Source organism: Dermacentor variabilis, chromosome 6 (genome assembly GCF_050947875.1).
Source record: "Dermacentor variabilis isolate Ectoservices chromosome 6, ASM5094787v1, whole genome shotgun sequence".
Classification (NCBI taxonomy): domain Eukaryota; kingdom Metazoa; phylum Arthropoda; class Arachnida; order Ixodida; family Ixodidae; genus Dermacentor; species Dermacentor variabilis.
Window position 1 is genome coordinate 167,335,000 of NC_134573.1, and position 21,735 is coordinate 167,356,734.

The 21,735-nt window shown below is 47.7% G+C and overlaps 1 protein-coding gene across 1 annotated transcript in view; it reads left to right on the forward strand.

The window, feature by feature from the left end:
• Hcf (Host cell factor) overlaps nucleotides 1-21,735 on the forward strand; it is a 56,908-nt gene that overhangs the window by 10,145 nt on the left and 25,028 nt on the right. The window contains exons 5-10 of the mRNA XM_075696663.1: nucleotides 97-177; nucleotides 2,951-3,078; nucleotides 10,221-10,494; nucleotides 13,549-13,721; nucleotides 15,295-15,471; nucleotides 17,550-17,844. Coding sequence (XP_075552778.1) covers nucleotides 97-177; nucleotides 2,951-3,078; nucleotides 10,221-10,494; nucleotides 13,549-13,721; nucleotides 15,295-15,471; nucleotides 17,550-17,844 — 1,128 coding nt within the window. The remainder of the gene's footprint in view (nucleotides 1-96; nucleotides 178-2,950; nucleotides 3,079-10,220; nucleotides 10,495-13,548; nucleotides 13,722-15,294; nucleotides 15,472-17,549; nucleotides 17,845-21,735) is intronic.

The following is a 21,735-nucleotide window of genomic DNA, read 5'->3' on the forward strand; positions in this document are numbered from 1 at the left end:
TGTATACGTTTTCTTTGCAGCTTCATGCTGTTGTGTGCAAGGTTGTGTGAAACTGTGCAAGGTTGTGTGAGCTTGTGTTTGCTCGCTTTGACGCAGGTTTGGCTCAGCCGCAGACTCCACCCCAGAGCCCAGCCATCCGTGTACCTGCAGCTGCATCATTAGCATCTGGCCTGCGAGGTGAGCTGCTTATTTGCTAGCAGTGTCCAATGCAGTCTCAAATGGCATTTTTTTCTGGTGCGTTCCTGTCTGCAGCTGCCAATTAGTGAAATCTTGATATGCAATAGCAGAAAAACTAAAAAAAAAAATGCAGCAGCTTAATAAGTTGGAATCGATATACAGTCAACAACCGATTTTCCGGACACCCGATTTTCCGCACACCTGATTTTTCGGACATGCCCGATAATTCGGATGCCTACGTGGCACCGCCACGGTGCCCCATTGAGTCAATGTATTATAAGAACGTCTGAAATTTCGGACGCAAAAACCCTTTGCCGTCTGATTATGCGGACTTTATGCCATGACTGCAGGTCTGAAACGGCATTGATCGAAGCCACCACCGCCTCTCTGAACAGGTGTTCTCGCATACAGATCAGCTGACAGGTGTAGCCACCACCGCGGCATTGCTAGGCCTAGCTACTTCAATGTTCCGTTGAAAACAAAAATGGCGTTGAGCAAGTCGAACCATGCACCGGTCAGAGTCGGTGCATGGTGCTTTCGATCGAGTTGGCTCAAGGAGTGTCCGAAAAATCAGACGAGAGGTTGCAAGGTGTCCGAACTATCGGCAGTTGTTACACATTAGGGTCTATGGGGAGCATGGTGGTGCAGCGAAGCAGACCGAACAATCGAGCATGTCCGAATTTTTGGAGTCAGAAAAATTAGTCAGCGACTGTATATGCAAAACACATCTGCATCTAAGAGTGATGGCATTCTTGGCACAGTGCCAAGCACACCATTTTGTATCACTGTGCGTTTCTGCACTGTGATACAGTGAATTTGAGTGCTGATCAGTGAAATATAGCAAAAGTGGAAGTTTCTTTCAAAAGTCATTGTTCAGGAATACAGCCCAAGTTTGTCGGCACATGTCTCTAGATGCACGTACACTTGCCCCTTGCCCTAGAGGTTTCGTGGCCTATGATCTTCTAGTCATGCCAGCAATGTCTCGAAGCTCTAATAGTATCGCTATTTCTGCTTTACTTGGGTGCCATATTAGCACACGATCACGCATTCGGAGCCCTCTAACTATTGCACAACACGCTGTAAGGCGTCTGAAATTTTGGTATTTTTTATGCATTAAGTCTATGGGGCTAGTTGCATTACCGGGGGGCGGTCTGGATAATCAAGCATGTTGGAATAATCGGTCGTTGACTGTATTGCTTTCCAGCTACTAAATTTAGGAATTTTTATGAAAATTAGGTGCTCGTTAGGTTTGTTTGCATGTTACAGTTGAACCCACTTATAACGATACCGATTTTAACAATATATCACTTATAACAATGAGAAGCTACTGCACCGTCGACTTTTGTATGTTTTCCAGGGTGAAATAACCCACTTAGTACAATGCCCCGACATTGCATTATCGGTTATAACGATGACGCCTGGCTGCAGGGTGTCCAAGCCCAAACGTAGTGAAATGCGAAATCCTTGAAAATAAAAAAATAAAAAATAAAAAGGAAATTCGAGCCGTTGCACGATGGGCCGCTGTTCCAGCGGCCACAGCGCACTCATTTTCTAGCCATCTCCGCGCGGCTCTCTCCCATCGCCCTTCCGCCCCTCCGAACATGAACAGGCTGCGCTCATAGCTCTACGCCACCCCACCCTCTGAGACACGAATGGACTGCACCAACTGTGCCGCAAGCAGATTGCTCGTATGTTGCTCGCTGGCTCCACATTCAGTGCAGTTCTGCGAACAGCTTAATCACTCGCGTTCGTTTTTGTTGGTTGTGTCAAAGTCGTTCCTGGCCACGCGGTTTCTCAACATCGCTTGACTCGCCGCTGAAACGGAACATGGCTGAACATGGCAGTGCACGTCGTTTCCGGTGAAAAGAAAGTGCACGGCTATAGATTTGGGCACTAAGTGCTTCTAACCGATGAGAAGATTGTTGCGAACATACTTGCATCGGATAGCGGCGGCAGTGACTGTAGCCATGACGTGGTAGGGCAGGCTGCCTCAGCGTTGTCCTCACAGGAGGCTCGGCATGATTCAGTCCCTCCAGGGCTTCGTTTTCGCGAGGAACCTTCCGCTGTACTACGTGGAGCGCTTGGATGCCTTGGAGAAGGATGTCGGCAAGCTTCACATAAAGCATGCATGGCTGACGGCCATGGGCTTTTCTCGTGCAAACCAGTGCAGGGTGACGTGCTTGTGGCGATCTCTCCTCAGTGTTTCTTCTGGACTTCTCAAGCTGACAGGCTGCCGCGGCAGCCTTCTCGCAATTTTAAAATGCCCCTTTTGGGTCCACCAAAGTTATGCCTCGGCGGTGCTTGCATATCGCTTGCCATTCGTGGCACCTCTTTGCAAGTTGCTTTAGCAGCGCCATTCTTCAACGCCACAGCCGGGCCTTGTTACATGCGATCGGAGCGCCCAGGAAGCAGTTAAACGAGTGAACACAATTAGTAGCCGGGCGAAGTAAGGTGGTGGGGAGGGGCACTGGCTTCCCTGCCTATATAGTTTTCTCGTATCTGCTATGCCATCCCCCTATTTTGATTTTTTTCATGCAACCCGGTTATAACAATTATCGGTTCTAACAATGGAACTTTCGTGGCACTTGAATATTGTTATAAGTGACTTCGACTGTATTTGCACATTTGGAAGGTGGAGTTTGTACCATTAGCATGTTATTTCCACTTCCTAAATACTGCGAATCATATTCTTTTCTGCATTGTTTTGGTCTCCGGCCTTATCAAACTGCAGACTTTTTGTCCGTGTGAGCTTTACGTAGCATTTTTTATGCAGGCACGGTGACATTGGTACGCACTCGGTCGCCTGGTGTGGCTGGTCAGCAACAGATTCGAGTCATTGCCACCACCCCAACTGGCCAACAGGTGGTCAAAACAGTCACAGGAAACCTCCCTACAGTCACGGTGAGCCAGTTCAGCCATTGCTGGTGTCCGTGCTGCCTTGCCTTTGGAGTTGGCATGGGACACTGAAGTGATCAGCATGTTTCATTTTGTGTGTACATTAAAACCTCGTTTATTTGAACTTCGTTAATTTGAAAAATCGGATAATTTGGACTTGTCTTCTGGTCATGGCAGGCATATGCACTATTTAAGGGGGGACGTAGGCCTCGAGCAATACCAGTATTGATATTGCTCCTAGAGGAACAGAATTTTTAGGTATTATGTAATTTAATGTGCTTGATGCAAATATGTAATTAGTTTTACTTTATATAATAATACAATTTTTCCTGTTCCCATGTTTTATAATGACTGGCAGAAAATGTCTTGCGGTAAGAAATGTAAAAGTTATGTGAACATATTCCTGAATGCTCAAGGAGTGCAATAAGCATTGTCTCATGTTTCTACCTCTGTTCTATCCAAAGTTAAAAAAATTCGGAATTGTAACGTGATATGGCGATATATATATTTTTTAAACTTCCTCAATATTTCAGTATGTTTCAAGGTGCACAAATGTGGTATTATAGACTTATTGTACTCCCTGACCCTAGCTATCAGATAAAGCAAAAGTTATTCAAATTGGATGATTAAGTGAGTAGCTATGCCTCCCGGAAGGTTGCTGATTACGAAAGAAAGTGTGTTGAGAAAAGTGAAAAAAACTAGTCACCATGTGAAAAAAGCATTTTATCCTCCTGGAGGCATGAAATTGTCATAACCAATGACTCGGAAGGCTCCAGGGGAATAATATGGATGGGGATTTCCTCGCTACCTCCTATTTGCAACTGCTTGCAAAGCTGCCGAGGGCATTCGCTTTCCCTCCACACTAACAGCGCGACGACAGCCCTTTTCAGGGGGGGCACTGCTATTGATATAGTTTTTTCATCAATATTAATGAAACTTTGGCTGATTTCAAATATGTAATTCTTTTTCCAATAGGCCAATTACTTCTGAAGATAAATGATATTCATTGTTCACCATTTGCAAAAACAGAAAAATTACCGCACTACAAAAATTCATATTGGCACATGCCTAAGAACTAGAAAACATAAGGAACACAATTCTAGGTGTACATTTTTGATATAGCTAATATTAGTAACTCTATAGCAATTCAGTCTTCACTGTTCCAAATGTGGGTTCCCTACTTTCTGATCTAAAACAGAACTGAAAAATTTTAAACCATGAATTACAAAAATCTGTTCCTACCATTGTGCACTTTGCAGACTCCACTACGAGCCACAACAAAAATTATGGCTCTACCTGCCTTGAAGGAAGAGATATCGCTGCTGCAAATTAGCAAGAAGTCAACAATTGGTGTTTTGAGAAAACAAATAAGTTTACTTTTGATCAAAAGTGTAGAAAGAATTTTGCAGTGAAAGTGACTAAAAGCCACCAGGAATGTGCTACGGCCTGACTATGGCCACCCAAATGTTATCCGAACTTTATTTTTTAAGATATCCAGATGAAACTTTCAAGGTACGTTCACACCACTGAACTATGAGGAACTGCAAAGATTCATGAAGATGTGTTCATTAGTTTCAGAGTTATTGAGGTCTAACTAGGCGGTTTATGTATATGCCTGAGGAAGATCCTGGAGAAATCCCAGGAGATCGTAGGAAGCTGAAATTCACAGTGATGATCCCCTGATAGATATCCCAGGGGGCTACAAAGCCCTTTAATTTTATCTCCAAAAAATTTTAACACAACTTTGAATTTGATGTAGCCAGTAATAACCACATTCATCAAAAATTAGTTGCTTATTATAAGTTAACTGCTTCAGCTTTCAAAAATGGAAGCTTGTTACACTGTGGCAAAGTCGTTCAGAAACAGAATAACGAAAAACTGCACATAAATCTGAAGAGCAGTTCTTGAGATATCGCTTTCCCCAGCACCACTACTAGCGAAAAAATCCATTCCAAGAAAATGGGCCTTAAAGTGGAACACAGGTGTTTTTATTAGAAAGCTCGACACCCTGTCGACACCCCCTCTTTAAAAAATGATCCTGGCCTGCCTGCAGCGCTTCGTCAGACAGCCAATCAGAGGTTCTTGTGCTCACGTCGTGCAAGATGGCGAAAATGCGAGTTGTCTCGCTGCTTTTCTGGTTCGTTGTGTTTGCGCCTTGTGGGCCTTCTCCCGTAGTATTGCCGGGATGAAGTGGCAGAATTTGCCTTTCATCGTGAAGCTCGAAATCATAAATTGGGTTGAACGTGATGAGAAGTCTAATGTCCTCGCAGCGTGCAACATTTTGAGGAGCACTCTCGGCACGATTAGGGCTAAAGCGGCCAAACTCTCAACCCGGTGTCCGTGCCGCCCGACGTGTACGCACGGCCATGCCACTTTCCGCGTGCTCGGTGATGACTGTAAATTCTGATGAATGCGATGAAGCTGTTGCCAAAGTTTGAAGCGAGCTGTCAGAATTTCCAGAAGCTGTTGACGAATCAACAGTGGACAAGTTTGAGAGTGCAGATGATGGGGTCGCGACCACCCACGGGAGAGCCCGAAAACGAAGACATTGCCGACGTCGTATCGAGCGCAATTGAAAGTGGGCACAATGTGGAAAGCAATGACGATCCTTTTTGCCCACGTCCTCTGAAGTGATTGGTGCATCCGCACTAGTCCGGTGCTTCTGCGCGAATGTGGAAGGTTGCGACCTCAGCTTCTCCAACTCGTTAGACAATGTGGAGAAGTGCGTGCGTTGCAGGCAGCGAAATTGCCCAAGCAGAACTAAATGCAGGACTTATTTATGTGAAACTAAGCTGTAGTCGGGTACAACGTTAGAAAAAAAGGGGCGTTTACTCCTCCAAGGTCGATGCACACGAGCCTCCACCAATGGGCGCGCTCTCTCAGCTGGCTTCATGAGCCAAACGGCCGGTGAACCCGCCGATGGAGAAGATGGCCGCCCGCGCTTCGAACTAGGCCGAGTCGTGTCAGTCGTGTGCGTCTGCCCCTTGTCATAGTTAATTCCCAAACTGTTTGTGGTGGTCTATCATGCCGGAAATATTATTGCGAGTTTACAATGCGCCATTTGTGCCCCGTGCGTTTATTCTGAGCCATGATCTGGCTATGAAAGATTGCAGCGAGTATCGCTGATGCTAGCTATGCGAACTGGCGAGACTGCAGGCTTGCAAAAAAAGAGAGAGAGAGAGAGAAAAGGAACGAAAAAAAAAGAAAACCTATCACATGCTTGAAAATAGGTTTGTAAAATACAAAACCAAAAAGTATAGATCTTGTGCTATTTAAAACCAAGAGTACAGTCAACGACCGATTTTTCGGACCCTCTAGGGAACGTAAAAACGTCCGAAAATTCAGGCAGTCCGAAAAAATGAATGCATGCAAAAAACGCACCCTTTTTCTTTTTTTCTCAGATCTAGAGGTAAAGGGCGAAGTAACAGGCTCCCGAAACCCTGCCACAGCATCAGTGAAGTGGCTATAAAAAGAGGCGTTCAAAAACTCTGTATGCAGCCGACTGCCGGTTTATTATGCCCATGTGCATCGTCGGGCAGCCGGTGTTATTGCTGCAGTGGCTTGAAGAACTTGTTGATTGTTGTTTTGACGGCGTTCCGGTTGCATGCGATCATATTCGCCTCGATCTGAGCAAGGGTCATGTCAGCACTGTACACCGATGAAAGAGTCAACAGTGCTCGCGTCAACTCGGCGCTGTAGGCGGCGCAGGCATTGGCTCCTCATTTTCAACATCAGAGTCATCTGAATCCCCCACAACCTGACGGACTATTTCCTCGTCAGTCAGTTCTGCGCGGAAGTCGCGCTCGTTGTCAGCGTCAACAAACTATTCAAAAGTTATTTCCATGGGTATGGAAACCCCAGCAGAGCGGAGGTCGTTGATCACGTCGTCCGACGGTACTGCTTTCCGCGCTTCGATGCCATCGGCGAGGACGACGAAGACGGAGTGGGCGCCATCGAAGGCAAGCGAAATCCTCAAGTTGCGAACGGTGGAGTTCGCTGACGAGCGTCGAAGCACCTAGGCCTACCGTCGCAGAGCACACTTGACACAACAGCACAACCACACACTACGCTAGCCAAAACGTGGCCTGCGCAAACAAACAAACAAAATGGCGCCGCTCCGGAAACTCTGCCGGAGGCGGAAGTGCGGCGATGAACATAGCCAGCGTGGCCAGACCAAATCGGTGTGTGACGGCTAAATTTGGCTAGTTGTGGTTCAAAGCGGTGATATGCTTCGGCTGCAAGTGGATTTCCTTCGCAAGGGCGCTGCGCGAGGAGCCAAAAGTCCTTCCGTCCGTCAAAAAGTCCGGAAAATTGGACGGCGGGGGGCTAGAGCGTCCGAAACTTCAGATGTCCTTATACATTGATTCTATGGGGCTCGTGGCGGTGCCGCGAAGACGTCCGAAATATCAGGCATGTCCGAAAATTTGGGCGTCCGAAAATTCAGTCGTTGACTGTATTTATTTAAAGCGATGGATGAAGCATTTGTGTATCTTTCCTGCCTCGGTCGTCTTCTCGACCCAGGTTTGTAATGGTTTCAATAAATGCGTTGTTTCTTTAAGTGCTTGCTAAATAGCAACTGATTCATTTTAAGCTCGGAAAACGAGTAGTAAATGTACTGTGTACATGTAAACTAGTGCAAAAGCCATGCAGAGCTGCTCTTCTTTTGTCCCCAGCAATAAAGCTGAAAAGCAGATGACGCGCGGCTTTGTGGAAGGCACGGAGTTATTTTGCTCTCGCGATCTGGCATGTGCTGTCGCACGTGAGAGCTCTACTAAGCTAGTCATCAAAATACAAAAGTCTTTATTTGTACCTAGAATTAAGCGTTGTAGAAGCACGTTTTTTTAAGCGGAACTATTTTTGTCGCGGAGGCAATTGGCTGTCGCGCTTTGGCCATCTGGGCGGGGCCTCCCCGTTTTTCTAAAGTTGTACCCGACCATAGTTTCATCAATAAAGTGATTTTATAAATGGTATGAGCTTTTGTGACATCCAATTATTTAGCAGGCTCATATCAAATTACGCACTATATCCAACTGATAGGTGTTATTTTGCAAGTTCGATATAGCCGGGTTCCACTGTATAGGCACGCACGCAGTATCCCATCACAGTATGAATGCCTAGACACCTATAAGTATGCTGGCAGCAATTCAGAGCTGTTTGTGACATTTCTGTGGCAATTTTAGCCCTCGTTTCATCCACCGTGCGTGTCTTATATATGAGACAACCAACAGAGTCTATACTCGCTGACAACTTTTCTTGGCTACGAAGCGAAAGCTGAGGGGGCGAAGCTTCTGCACATGACTATATTCGTACGCAATGGAGTCCGGGCGCACTCGGCACGTGTTTCGGCTTCGTGAACCTCGCACAACATCTTTAGTGAAGGCAGATGCAATTAACTCGGCGTGAATCAATGTTTATTCACATTCGATAAGTTCTGAACAGCGAGCATCGCAGCCTACGTCGGAGCTCCCAAGCAGCCGTATAATGTCGTTTTGGACACGCAGCTGACGCTGGCGTCAAAGCCGGCGCAGCAGTTAGCTTGCACGCTCACTAGTTTGTACGTGGTCGCGATTTCCAGATGGGTTCGCTTGGTTTCCGCGCAGACGCTGCAAGCACATTTTGTGTGTGCTTCAACCCTTTTTTGCTGCTAAATTTGGTCAACAGCCTCTCAGGGGAGTTGATTGGCAAGACAACAAGCCACAAACACTCACCAGAAGACACGGGCGCCATTTTGCAGCAGCTCACGCCTAGTGTACCCAACCACACGCAGCCGTCAGGGAGGCCCTTTTGAAAGGCCCGGTTGGCGTAAGTTCGCGGTCTTCTCCCGCAAGCCACTCGTACTCACGGCGGAGCAGGTCCTTAAAAGGTGAAGATCCGGGCTTGTTTCATGACCGTGTCGCGCTTCACTGGCAGAGACCGATCATGCATTTAGCTAAGTACTCCGCAAGCTTGGCCTACAGCTCTGGAAAGCGTCCCGACTTCAGTCCGTGGGAAATTCTTTGCTTGCCGTCACACGTGAAAATTTTGCTTCGCTGCAGTCGCCACTGTCGTACCACGCGTTTGGAAACATAGAACTTGCGGCCCGTTGTGCAGTGATTTGTTTCTTCGGCGTAAAGGATAGCAGCCCTCTCGAATGCTGCTGTGAATAAGTGCCGAGTGTTTAGTGGGCCTAGAGCACTTTGTGACAACTGAGGAAGCATGGAAGTAGCACGTAGCGGGCAGTTGAGTCGAACGCATCAAACTAAGAGCTACAATGAAAGAGAACACGTGAGCGGTGTCTGCTCTTCCATGAACTATCGATGCTCTCTGCAAGCGCTGCTGTTCTGGGGGTGCTGCTGCGAATGGAACAGCAGCACTTCCATCAACTATTGACACTCCCCCATAAGTGTTGCGTGTGCTGTAAAGCTCTAAAAAATGTCGAAAAACCCTTCCGAAAAGCGGAAAAATGCGCAGGATAGCGAAAGCTACAGATAGGGCCATAGAGTAAACATAAAATCGTAACTATGTTGTAGCTGCCCTGATATCTTGTTAGTCTCGCTTTTTCGGTGGTGGAATGTTTTGGTTTCGATTGTAAGTCGACCCCCCCCCCCCCATTTCAGATTTTCAAATTTTAAAAGATAGGTCGACTTACAATCGTGTAAATGCAGTACATTATGTAGTATTCTTTATCAAAAGCATAAATGGCATATTATAACTTTTCACCACCGTGGCCATAGTATGGACCTAAAACATGAGAACTTGCAGTGGGGGAGGCTACGTCACTTAGGTAGCCACACTTTACAGGCTGTACAGCAATTATTGGCACTCTCTGAATAGCCCTGTGCATTTGAAGAAACTGATTACAGTAGTGCCTTATATCTAGAAAAATTGGCTAAGTCGAAATTTTCCGCAGCATTTAACCATTTCCCATGCATGCCTTGTATTTATTGCCCTTTATCTGGAAGTATTTTTGGGCCAAATTGTGCAAATCTTGAAATCTTGACTGAAATGGTTAATTTTAGGGCTTTCAATATGATGATCTTTCAGAATATAACGAACCACATACTCCCTTTCCCTGGCTTTCATTACATTGAGATTTGATTTTTCATTACATTCACTATGTATTGTTTTGTAGTTGTGGCTTATGGTGCCTCCACTGGGTTCTCTTGCAGCAAACCCAGCAGCAGGTGCAGCAGGTTCAGCAGGTGGCTGTGTCGCCCTCTGTGTCGACCACTGGCGCTCTGCCCACGGGCCAGGCACAGCAGGCACAGCAGCAACAGCCCATGTCTGGCATGGCAGCGCTGGCAGCGGCTGCGGCTGCGACCCAGAAGATGACGACTGTCACCAGCTCAACTGCAGCTGCGTCTCCAACATCAGCCATCCGGGTGGTCTCCCCCTCGGTTCTGGCACAGCAGGGACTCAAGCTCAGCACTCTCCCCATTCAAGGTGCCTCCTCCTTTTCTCAGCAACCGTGCTTGTAGACCAGTCAGAAGGGCAGATTTAGTGTTGCCTAAAGCAAGTGTCACTCGGTGGTGATGTCAGTTCGTGCCATCACATTGGAAAATGTAGCGACACTAGCTGCAAAGAGGCACTCTAAGGTGAATGCTTCTGGTGAATTAGCTTCAGTTTGTCCACTTCACCAAAAATGTGAAGCCTCAATTACTGCTGTTGTAACAGCAAACAAAAACAGGAAAAAAAGTGTGTAGTGCATTGTAGGCCATAATACATGCTAGGATCCTTTTACAAAATGCATAAGGAGGCCTCTGATGTTTCTTTTTCTTTTTTAGATCTCGCACAGGTATTAACAAAAGCAGCCTTTGCTCATGAGATACGCATGTTAATAGTAATGACTGGCAGTACCATACCTGCCAACTCTTCTAAATTTTCCGTAAAATGTACGAATTTCTAGCAGTCTTACGATTTTACGAATCTTGCTTGAAATTTTACGGAAAACATTTTATTTGTGGAAAAAAACAATGTTAAAATGTAGTAAAACTAACCCTGGTACCTAGCACCACTACGAAAGGGCAATACATATGCGTGGTATCACCATCAGCAGCTGCAAGGTTGCAGTGGCTTCTGTCGTCTAAAGGGGGTCATGAATCGATATCCAAAGCTCGATAGTGCTGATAGCGCCTCTAGCACCTCCGCAAACCTGTTGCCATGCTGTTGCCTTTGTTAGTGCGGGCACACAAGTTTGGACATCAGTCAGCTTGAGTCACTGTGTTGGCCTCTGTGTGACTAGCTGCCACGTCGGACTCAGTGCGACTCCAGCCTGTCGCGGCTTTGCAGTGCAATGGCAGGCTTGAAGCCCCGAGAGTACTTCTGTTTTTGAAATCGTACACGGCAGAATTTCCGTGCTTCGTGCTGTCGAAGACGGGAGAAGTTCGGATTCTGCACCATGTGTGCTTGACATGTGAGCATCTCGCATGGCGGCAAGTCTGGCATCAAGGTCCACATCGCTTTGAAAAAGCATCGGGGATACATGCGAGCTGTGGACAGACAGCCAAGCCTAGCAAGTTTTGTGCGCAGCGACAACGACCTTAGTGCAATTTGTGCAGAATGCCTCTTCATGGCGTCTTTAGTTGACCATAACATCCTGCTGAATTGTCCGCGATCATGCCGGACCACTTTTCCGGAAGATGTTCTCCAAGTGCGAAGAAGCGAAACGCTACGCCTGTGGACGAACAAGGACGACGTCAATTGTTCGGGAAATGACCGCCGACACGGAGACCCCTTTTGCTGGATGCCCTGAAACGGCAAGTATTTTTGATCGCTGTGGATGGCAGTAACAATAGGGATAAGCAGCGTTACCCTACTGTTGTGAGATATTTCGTCAAAGAAATGGAGTAGAGTCGAAAGCCACCTTCTTTGTCTCGGGATAATCCAAGAGGAAGCGACGGGTCACAAGATTAGTTTTGGACGAGATGAAGTCTCTGAATTTGCCTGTTGGAAACCCATTGGCTGTGTTTTCAGACAATGCCAATATCATGATCGGCAAGAAAAACAGTGTTTGTACTGTATTGAGAGAGGGTCAACCAGGCTCTCTCACTCGAAAGTCTGCTGATGGTCAAGGGGCGCCAGAGTGGTACTTGCTTTTAGCAAACCTACACGGAGAAGTTTCTGAAGCAGGCAAAGTCGGCAACAGCAAAATCATTGCAAAAATAAATTGTGCCCCAGTGGAGTTATCGCTCTTAACTCTCCAAGACACGGATTTCACTTGTAGCTGTGAAAACATGAGTCAGCTTGTCGCAAAAAGTAAATTCCTTTTAAAAGAAAAGTACTGCTGTGCACACCCTCCCCCCACCACCATGATAGTTTTACGAATTTCCAAATCTTCAGGTTGGCAGGTATGCAGTACAGTCGTTGACCGATAAATTGGATACCGATAATCAGGACATGCTCAGTATTTTGGAGAGCTTCGCAGCACCGCCAATGGCCCCATAAACTTAATGTATATCATCATCATCATCAGCCTGGTTACGCCCACTGCAGGGCAAAGGCCTCTCCCATACTTCTCCAACTACCCCGGTCATATGCTAATTGTGGCCAAATTGTCCCTGCAAACTTCTTAATCTCATCCGCCCACCTAACTTTCTGCCGTCCCCTGCTACGCTTCCCTTCCCCTGGAATCCAGTCTGTAACTGTTAACGACCATAGATTATCTTCCCTCCTCATTATGTGCCCTGCCTATGCCCATTTCTTTTTCTTGATTTCAACTAAGTTGTCATTGACTCGCATTTGTACCCTCACCCAATCTGCTCTCTTCTTATTGCTTAACGTTATACACATCATTCTTCTTTCCATAGCTCGTTGCATTGTCCTCAATTTAAGTAGAACCCTTTTCGTAAGCCTCCAGGTTTCTGCCCCGTAGGTGAGTACTGGTAAGGCACAGCTGTTGTACACTTTTCTCTTGACGGATAATGGCAACCTGCTTGCTGTTCATGATCTGAGAATGCCTGCCAAACGCACCCCAGCCCATTCTTGTTCTTCTGATTATTTTCATCTCGTGATCCGGACCCGCAGTCACTATCTGCCCTAAGTAGATGTATTCCCTTACCACTTCTAGTGCCTCGCTACCTATCGTAAACTGCTGTTCTTTTCCGAGACTGTTAAACATTACTTTGGTTTTCTGCAGATTAATTTTTTTAGACCCACCCTTCTGCTTTGCCTGTCCAGGTCAGTGAGCATGCATTGCAATTGGTCCCCTGAGCTACTAAGCAAGGCAATATATCATCAGCGAATCGCAAGTTACTAAGGTATTCTCCATTAACTCTTATTCCCAATCCAGGTCTCTGAATACCTCCTGTAAACACTTAAAACGTAAATGTTTTTTGGATACATTTGGTAGTTCGGATTTGTTCACATTCCCCGTGGAGCCCGAATTATTGGTCGTCGACTGTAGCAATTAGGAGGCATAGTGTAGGTGAGCAGTACAGGGAAATGTTGTAGGTTCTGTTTGATGATTGAAGTGTACAACAGGATTGTTTTCATTTGCAGGGAGCCCAACTGGTACTGGAACCGTGAGGCTGGCAGCCCCAGGCACCCTGCTCAAAGCGGGCACCACTGCAGGTGGCAAGCAAATCATCACGGTGCACAAAGGGGCTACGGCCACATCCCAGCCTCAGATTGTCACCCTCGTCAAGACTACACAAGGTGTCACTCTGGCCACGGTGAGAAAAACATTTTGTGTGAAGTGATAGGCCCTATTACTTTGCTGTTTCCAAAATTTCCTTTCTTCCTTCTTTCCTAGCGTTCGTTCTTGTGTTCTGTTCAGTGCTGCCCTGTGTACTCTACAGGCTCTCTTTTCTTTTTTTTCTTGTTGTCTTGGGCCACATGAATACTGACAGCAACAATAAGATAGCAACACTCGAGGAGCCGTTGGTCCAAATCGTCCACATAGTTGTGGTGCATGTAGCGCCATGCTGCGCACAAGCTAGAGTGCCGCTATACGCTCTGCTGCCTTGTCCTGAAGCACGCTAGAGACAGTAACGGCTTATGATGATAAGAATTTCATCAGTGCACCGGGCATTGCCGCCCACACCAATTCGTGTCGCCGCAGCGCTGTTGTTTGTTTGTTTGTACTGGCTGGATCAAGTTTCATAACATTCATAATGACACCCAGCTGCGTGGAGATGAGAAAGTGGCACAATGCTTACGCATACTTGGACAACACCCAGAAAAGTTCCTGCATTAATTTTTTTTTCCTCATTCCGTCAGTGTGTGTGTGGTCGTGGTGTTGTGGTGGTGTTCGACGGTCTTTGCTGCGGCGTGTCATGTTTAGTGAACGAGAAGTTGACATTGTTACATCCATGGAGCTCTTGGATAGCAACATTGTTGCTGCCATTGCACCTTGCCTATCATCAAGCGCCAGTGATGACAATGACGATGTGGAAGTGGACGAAGGTTCTTCATTATATGACGCGGCATGTCCTTTGAGCATCATGCAAGCTTTCACAGAGAAGTGGGCTCTTGTGGACAAACTTGCTCGCTGCCTTAACGAATTTGAAGATGTCGCGGCAAGCCCAAATGGCGGCAAGTGAAGATCGCCGATTTTTGCGGCTTACCCACAAATAAAGCCCGTCTGGGTACGTTTGTTTGAGAGCATCGGGACATAGTCCTTTTCCGGCTGGTAAGCAGCTTTTAAGCTAGCATTGGCGGTTAATTCGTACATTAAGTGCATTCCTAAACGTCGTTCCCGGTCAACTACGTATTAACAAGGTTTGACTGTAACGGGATTTCACTGTATATAGTGATTGTTTCCCATTATGAAATCCTTTTTACCCAGCATGTGGGTGAATGTCGAATGCTATGAAATTTTTTTAATTGCAGTAGCATATTTTGTTCAAGGTTCTTCAAGTAGATATTGTGATGGGTGTGAAAAAACTGAGCTTCCAGATTTAGACAGCAGAACTCCACTTGCATGCAGAAGTGGCATCCTCAAACAATTGATTTTTGGCATATTTTCATTTTTTGTGATATTTTGCATGACTAGCACCGGACCTGTTGGCATTAACAGGCAACAGCGTTGCTGGCAGCCTGCTATGGCAGTGTGCTTGGCATTGGGCCAGGAATGCCGATGCCTGCAGACACTGGAGCACCCGGTGCTAGTCATGGAAATCTTCTGAAGTGAAAGTATTCCCAAGCCTGATCTTTGAGAATACTGCCTGCATGTATTGGACTGGTCGGTGAGCTGGCAGTGGCTTAATTGGTACTAACCTCTTCCCTTTTTGTGTGTCTGTTCAGATGCCCAAGGTGAGCCTGATCCAGCAGGCTGGCAAGGCGTCGCCACAGGGCAAGGTGATCCCCCAGGGTGCCACCATTGTCAAGCTGGTCACCACGCAAGCAGGCGGGACTTCTACCAAGCCCACCCTGATCACAACCTCGCAGGCACAGCAGCAGCCCACTTTGCTTGGTCTGGCGGTAAGTCTTGGTAGTGTCTAATGTCTGCTTGGTTTTTCACTGATAACAGCTAGTTACAGGGACATCAACACGTGCATTTGAAAAGACTGCTCTTTGTCATAAAACGATGCACAGTTTTTGGGATTGTCCAAGCACACCTGGAGCTTTCCAGTCAGTATTACAGTGGAACACCGTTCATACGTTTTTCACCGGACCGGGGGAAAAAAACGTAACAGCCGGGAAAACGCAACAGTGAGGAAAACTCCGAAAATGAATGAAAAAAGTGCAGCTTCAACTATAGACAATTTATTTCCACAGAGTGCGCTTAGGAGTTAAAAAATTCCAGAATGGTGGCTTGCCGTTTCTTTCGCTCTCTAGAAACCACCACACGTTTCTCAATAGCCTGGAAGGCCGTATTGCTGTCAGCGTCGCTGTGAGGTGTGACGTACCTGCGGAGGAGGTCCAGAGCCGCAACGGCTTCTCCAAAGCTAGGATTTGGCAACTCCCCGGCATCATGCGGCTCGTGCTCCTCCTCGTCACTGCGCCAAGGCAATGGCAGTGGACGAAGGAACATCCGCGGGAAATTTTGCCCTATTTGGCGTAGTCATGAATACTTTGTTTAGCGCAAAAAGACAGACACAAGAAAGACGACAGGACAAGGCGCTACTCTCAACTCAACAGTTGAGAGCTACTCTCAACAGTTGAGAGTAGCGCCTTGTCCTGTCGTCTTTCTTGTGTCTGTCTTTTTGCGTTAAACAAAGTATTCATGGATTCGCACCAACTAGCCCGCCAACGCATTGGGCGTAGTCATGCTAACGTGCTAACGATTGTTTAGTATTGCTGTGGAGTGCGCGCGTCCGAGCAGTCCGGTTGCGCGCGGCGCGGCGTGGTTTCACGAGAAACGTAAACACAAGAGAGGAGAGCTGGCTCGATAGGCGGAGCAACGCCAACTTCCGGCTTCACTTTAGCTTCACAAAGAGTGACGTGTGGGCCTCTCCGCCTCTCCCGAGTTTCCTTCCTCCGTGAGTCGACCCGTCCAAAAACCACGCAGTGACCGTAATCACAGTGATAATAGTGAGAGCATTTTTCACGAATGGCCACTTAGTGGCGGCCTCTCGAACTGGCGTGCGGCTTCTTGCAGCCAGTTCTATAGCCAAGCCCGGCCAAGCCTGGCCAAAACTCTTCAAAAGCCAAAATGGCGGTTGGAGCGCGTTGCCTACTTTAGCTGGATGAAAACGACTTAGCAGCCGGGAAAACGCAGCAGTGAGGAACGTAACAGCGGGGTTCTACTGTATTCCCGCAGGGAGTTGGTTAGAAGCACATGATTTACGAAAAGGTGATAGCAAAGCTTTAACTCTGTCTGCTCGCTGGCAGTGCTTAAGAACCTGTGAGAAATCGGTCTTGTACAGACATGAGCTTCAGCGGAAGCCATTTTCATTGCCTAGGCGATTTCTCATCTGGTGATGTCTGCTCAGATGGCTCCAACCTCTCTGTGCATAGTATCTAAGACAAAGCACGATATCATATACTGCTGCATTTGCTGCAGTAGTGCAGTTGCTGTAGAATTCTGTTGTTGAGCTTAAGTTAGATTTCCAGCCATGGCAGCCATGTTCCATTCGGGGCCCACCGCAAAAATCGCTTAGTAGTTGAGCTATGGGTTTGTCAGAAAACCCTAAGTGGTTAAATTTATCCAGAACACCTACCCTACAGCGTCTCTCACGGTGCTTGTGCTGCATTGGGATTTTAAAGCAAATCAGTAAACTGTAAGAGTCGCTAGAAAAAATTGCATTCCCGATAGGAAGCGGAATGTTGTTGGGTGCACGTTAAAGAACCCCAGGTGGTCCGGTGCCCTTCCCTATGCCATGCCTCGTAATCAGATAGTGGTTTTGGCACATGAAACCCCAGAATTGAATTTTTTCTTTGATTTTTTTTTTCATGTTGTACACAAGTGCAGCTAGAAAGTAGCGATCACTACTGTCATCATGGCACCAGTAGTGTTGTTACATATGCTCTGGGTGTGGTGAAAGCTTCTGCTTACGAAGCATTTCATAGCTTCACTATCTGTGTTTCAAACATGCCCAATTTGCTTGGGTGTGTAGGGTGCTGCAGGTGCCAGCCCGAAGGTGACCATCCTGCGAACACTGCCGAGCAACATGGTGACAGTGGCAAAGCCTGGCTCGCCAGCGTCTGTTGCCACTGTGGGCAGCAGTCCCAAGCAACAGCAGACCATCGTGATAGCTGCACCCAAGGCGGGTGGCCAGCCAGGCACCGCCAAGCTGCTCACACAGGCAGGTGCCAAGGCGGGTCCTGGTGGCATCCTCGTGGTGACCACTCATCCGCAGGGGAAAGCCACTGTGGTGGGCACCGCCGCTGCCACAGTTGAGGCTGGCAAAGGTGAGAGATAGCTGTTGTTTCTAAGAAAGAACGAATGCTTGAACATACATGTACTACAGTCGAAACTCAATACATCACACAGCGCGGTGATCGCGAAATAGTTTGGTGTAGCCAGAATTCAACATGTAAAATCGCGGTAAAGAAATGTATAAAGAACTTGTACAAATCAATCAATGAACCAATCATGGTGCAGTAAATGCTCATGTGTAGCTTCACACAAAGTATTTGCTGTATTTATTCAGATATAGGCTGATAGTTCTCTTTAAATAATCATAAACCAAGCTCTAGGGTCACCTTAGATTCGAGGATTAAAAAAAAAAAGAAACGAGCCAGTTTGTAATTGAAAATGAAAAAAAGTCAGTATCGCAGCCGCTATTAGCTGCGCCAGTAGCCAACTGAAGTACACGAGCGACAACGCTATAACGTTGTTGTGGCCGCTATGTTGACCTGTGTATGACCGATGATGTCATGACCTGTGTCATATTGGCGGGCGGCGTGGTCTATAGCGTGGCGTTATCATACTGGCACCAAACAGGCGATGCCACTGTAGTGCCACTTTCAAACAAAAAATTTTGCTATTCGCAGAGTCAACGTCAAATGTTTAAGCTGGGTGGGACTTCGGCATCGATGAGAAAAACGTCCATTGTTGTAGGAGTAATGGGGGACGCTTTTTATGTGTGCCACAACGAGCAGATGACAGTGATAAGGAAGATAGGAGGCACGATAACAGAGCGGCTGTTCACAGAGATTGGGCCGCGTTTCGATGCATGCGAGCCTTGCCGCCTGCGCATGCATAGGCCCCCAATGCGAGCTTGCGCGTGTCTGCAAGTGCGCATGGTCTGGGCTATGGGGAACCAGCGCTGGAGTTCTCACGACGCCTGCAGCGCCGCCCTGGCGGTCGGAACGTGCACAATGCAGCCGCTCCCGCCGACGAAAATTGCTACTGGTAGTGGCGTTGCGTGCCCTGAAAGTCGAAGCAGAACAAAAGGATGCCGACGATACTGTTGCGTGTACAAGTGCCACAACTACGTGGGGATGAGGGAGGATGTATCCTTCTTGATCTTTCCATCTAAACCCCACGAACAAGAACGGAGGTGGCGTTGGATCCAAGCAGTCAGGCGCGCGGAGTACGTTCCCGTCTTGTCGCCCTGTCAAGCGGTGTCGGGTTGGTTTCTAAATCGAATTTCGCGTGTATGTTCGGTTTATTTGATAGTGAAGACGGTCAGCCATGGAAGACAGTACCAAACAGCAGAATCTGCAGTCGGCATTTTGTTGGAAACAAAATGAGCAATAGCATGCACCATCCGGCATATGTACCAACCATTTTTCCTTCTCAATACCACCGCCAAGCCCCTTCCAACGCCACCGCACCAAGCGAACGATACGAAAGTTAATATTATCCATTGATTGCCAAGAATTATGTGGGAGGGAAGCTGCCTTGTAGCATGAGTTGTGTGCGCATACTGCCGGCGCATGCGTGACTAAGCCGGCTAAGTGTTTTTAAAAATGCGCGTGCGGAAGGGGGCTCGGCGCTGAGATGCATCTGGTAAACTTACCGTATTTACCCGCGTATAACCCGCCCCTGCGTATAACCCGCACCCCTAACTTTGAACTCGGCGGAAAAAAAAAAAAAAAACTCGCGTATAACCCGCACGTTTACCTGAAAAAAAAAAAATGAGCGCTAGAAAGATGCAACTCACACTCAGTGATCATTTCGTTTTCAGAACATTTATTCAAACGACCGCCACCACGTCACTGGTTATCCGATTCTTAATCGTCGCCGCTCTCACTACTGCCATCCGAGGCTTCATCGCCACTCTCAAAGACTTAGTCGTCCTCGGAACCATCCAGACTATTACTGATCGCACATTTTTTAAAGCTTTTGCGCACCAAATCGGCCGGTATCGCTTTCCACGCATCCACGATCCACTGGCACAGCAATGGAATATCAGGCCTTCGCACGCGTCCCGTCGGTGTGAGGGCATACATGCCGTCGGCCATCCACTGGGCATACAGCCGCTTCACGTGTGCTTGAACGGCTTGTTCAGGCACACGTCGAGTGGCTGTAGCATGGACGTCATGCCGCCAGGTATTATGACGAGGTCGGTGCTGGTCTCGGCAAGGCGAGCCTTCACCGCATCAGTGCAGTGGCCTCTGAAGGAATCTAGTACGAGCATCGACCGGCGTGCCAGCAAGGCACCTGGTCTTCGCTCCCAGATTACTCGAAGCCAGTCACCGACTAGGCCACTGTTCATCCACGAATTTTCTTCCGCACGCACAACGATTCCTGGGGGCAGTGGAATGCTAGGTAGCGTCTTGCGTTTGAAAATCACATACGGGCGCAGTTTCGTGCCGTCAGCCAAAGCGCATAGCATGACTGTGCAGCGCAGCTTGGCATTTCCGCCGGTCAGCACGCTGACTGATTTGGAGCCCTTTTTTTCCATGGTCGTGTCCATCGGCATCTCAAAGTACACAGGTGTTTGATCAGCATTTCCCACCTGAGACAGCAAATAGCTGTGCTCCTTCCGAAGTGCGATCACATATCGTTGAAAGTTCAACAACTTTTCCTCGTAGGCTTCAGGAAGCCGCTGGCACATGGTTGTTCGCCGCCGCATAGAAAATCCATGTCTTCGCATGAAGCGCTGAAGCCATCCACGGCTTGCACGAAACTCACGTGGAATGTTCAATTCCCGGGCCAACTTCAGGGCTTCCATTTGCGCCATCTCAGTCGAAACAGCGTGGCCACGACTTCTCTGCTCCTCAATGAACTTCGCAAGCTGCGTCTCGAGGTGGGGGTACGCGCCAGTCTTCGGACCCCGAAACGCTCGCCTGTTCCGGTTCGTTGCTTCGAGACTCTCTTTTTTCTTCCTCCAGTCGCGAATGCACGACTCGTCGACGTCATGCTGTCTTGCAGCAGCTCTGTTGCCGATTTCTTCGGCAGCGGCTATAATCTTTAGCTTCTCTTTCGCTGTGAAACACTGCCGTCGAGTCGCACTCATGATGCCAAAACAAAGCAGGCAAACAGTGCAAACTGGGGTAAGTACACTAAACAGCGCCTAACGCGAGGCTCAACAATGCTGGCCTTTCGTTGGCCCTTCATCGGCTTGACAAGCGTCGATGACGATGGGGATGGCGGACTACACGGGGAGGCTGCCGCACATTGCGGTGAAGCCGACCCCCCCCCCTCCCAAGGAAAAAATTCGCAGATAACCCGCACCCCCACTTTTTAAACGCGTTTTTTCACATTTTGGTGCGGGTTATACGCGAATAAATACGGTATGTAATTAGTGCTAAATGTAGCCAGCATTGTTACGGATCCAGCAGCGGAGCACTCAAAGCTTTGCTTGCGCGAGTCAGCCGATGCAATAAAGCTTTCTTCTCCATTGACTGCTGTGGCGAAGTAACATAATTTTTTATCTCTAGCCAGAGAAATATGGAATGTTTTCAGGCCAACTAATACTACCGAAACCATAGCGCAGCGCGACCGGAGCCGTAGCTGCAAGATTTGTGAGGCAGGCTGCCACGCAAGCATGGCAACGGCACACGGTGCAACCGTTAAAGAAACACAACGTGCTCGCCGCGACGCACTGTGAAAAATATATAAAGCTTAAAAAGCTTCTTTCGTCATTTCTTCACTTGATGGCGCTAGCTTCTTTACGAAAACTGTCCACTTGAAGCGGAGCGAAAACGGAAACATACGAACTATAATACGGCCGTGCATGTGTGTGTCGTCTGGTCGAGAGGCTGGAATATGCCGCGTTTCGTCGCCAGGGCGGCGTGCAACGCACTCTTTTCGACGCGCCGCCTATCCAGCGCTGGTTCCCATGGCAAGTGGCAAGTTCATATTAATCGCTGTTTTCATTTTGTGAATGCTGTCCTCACTTCTTTGTT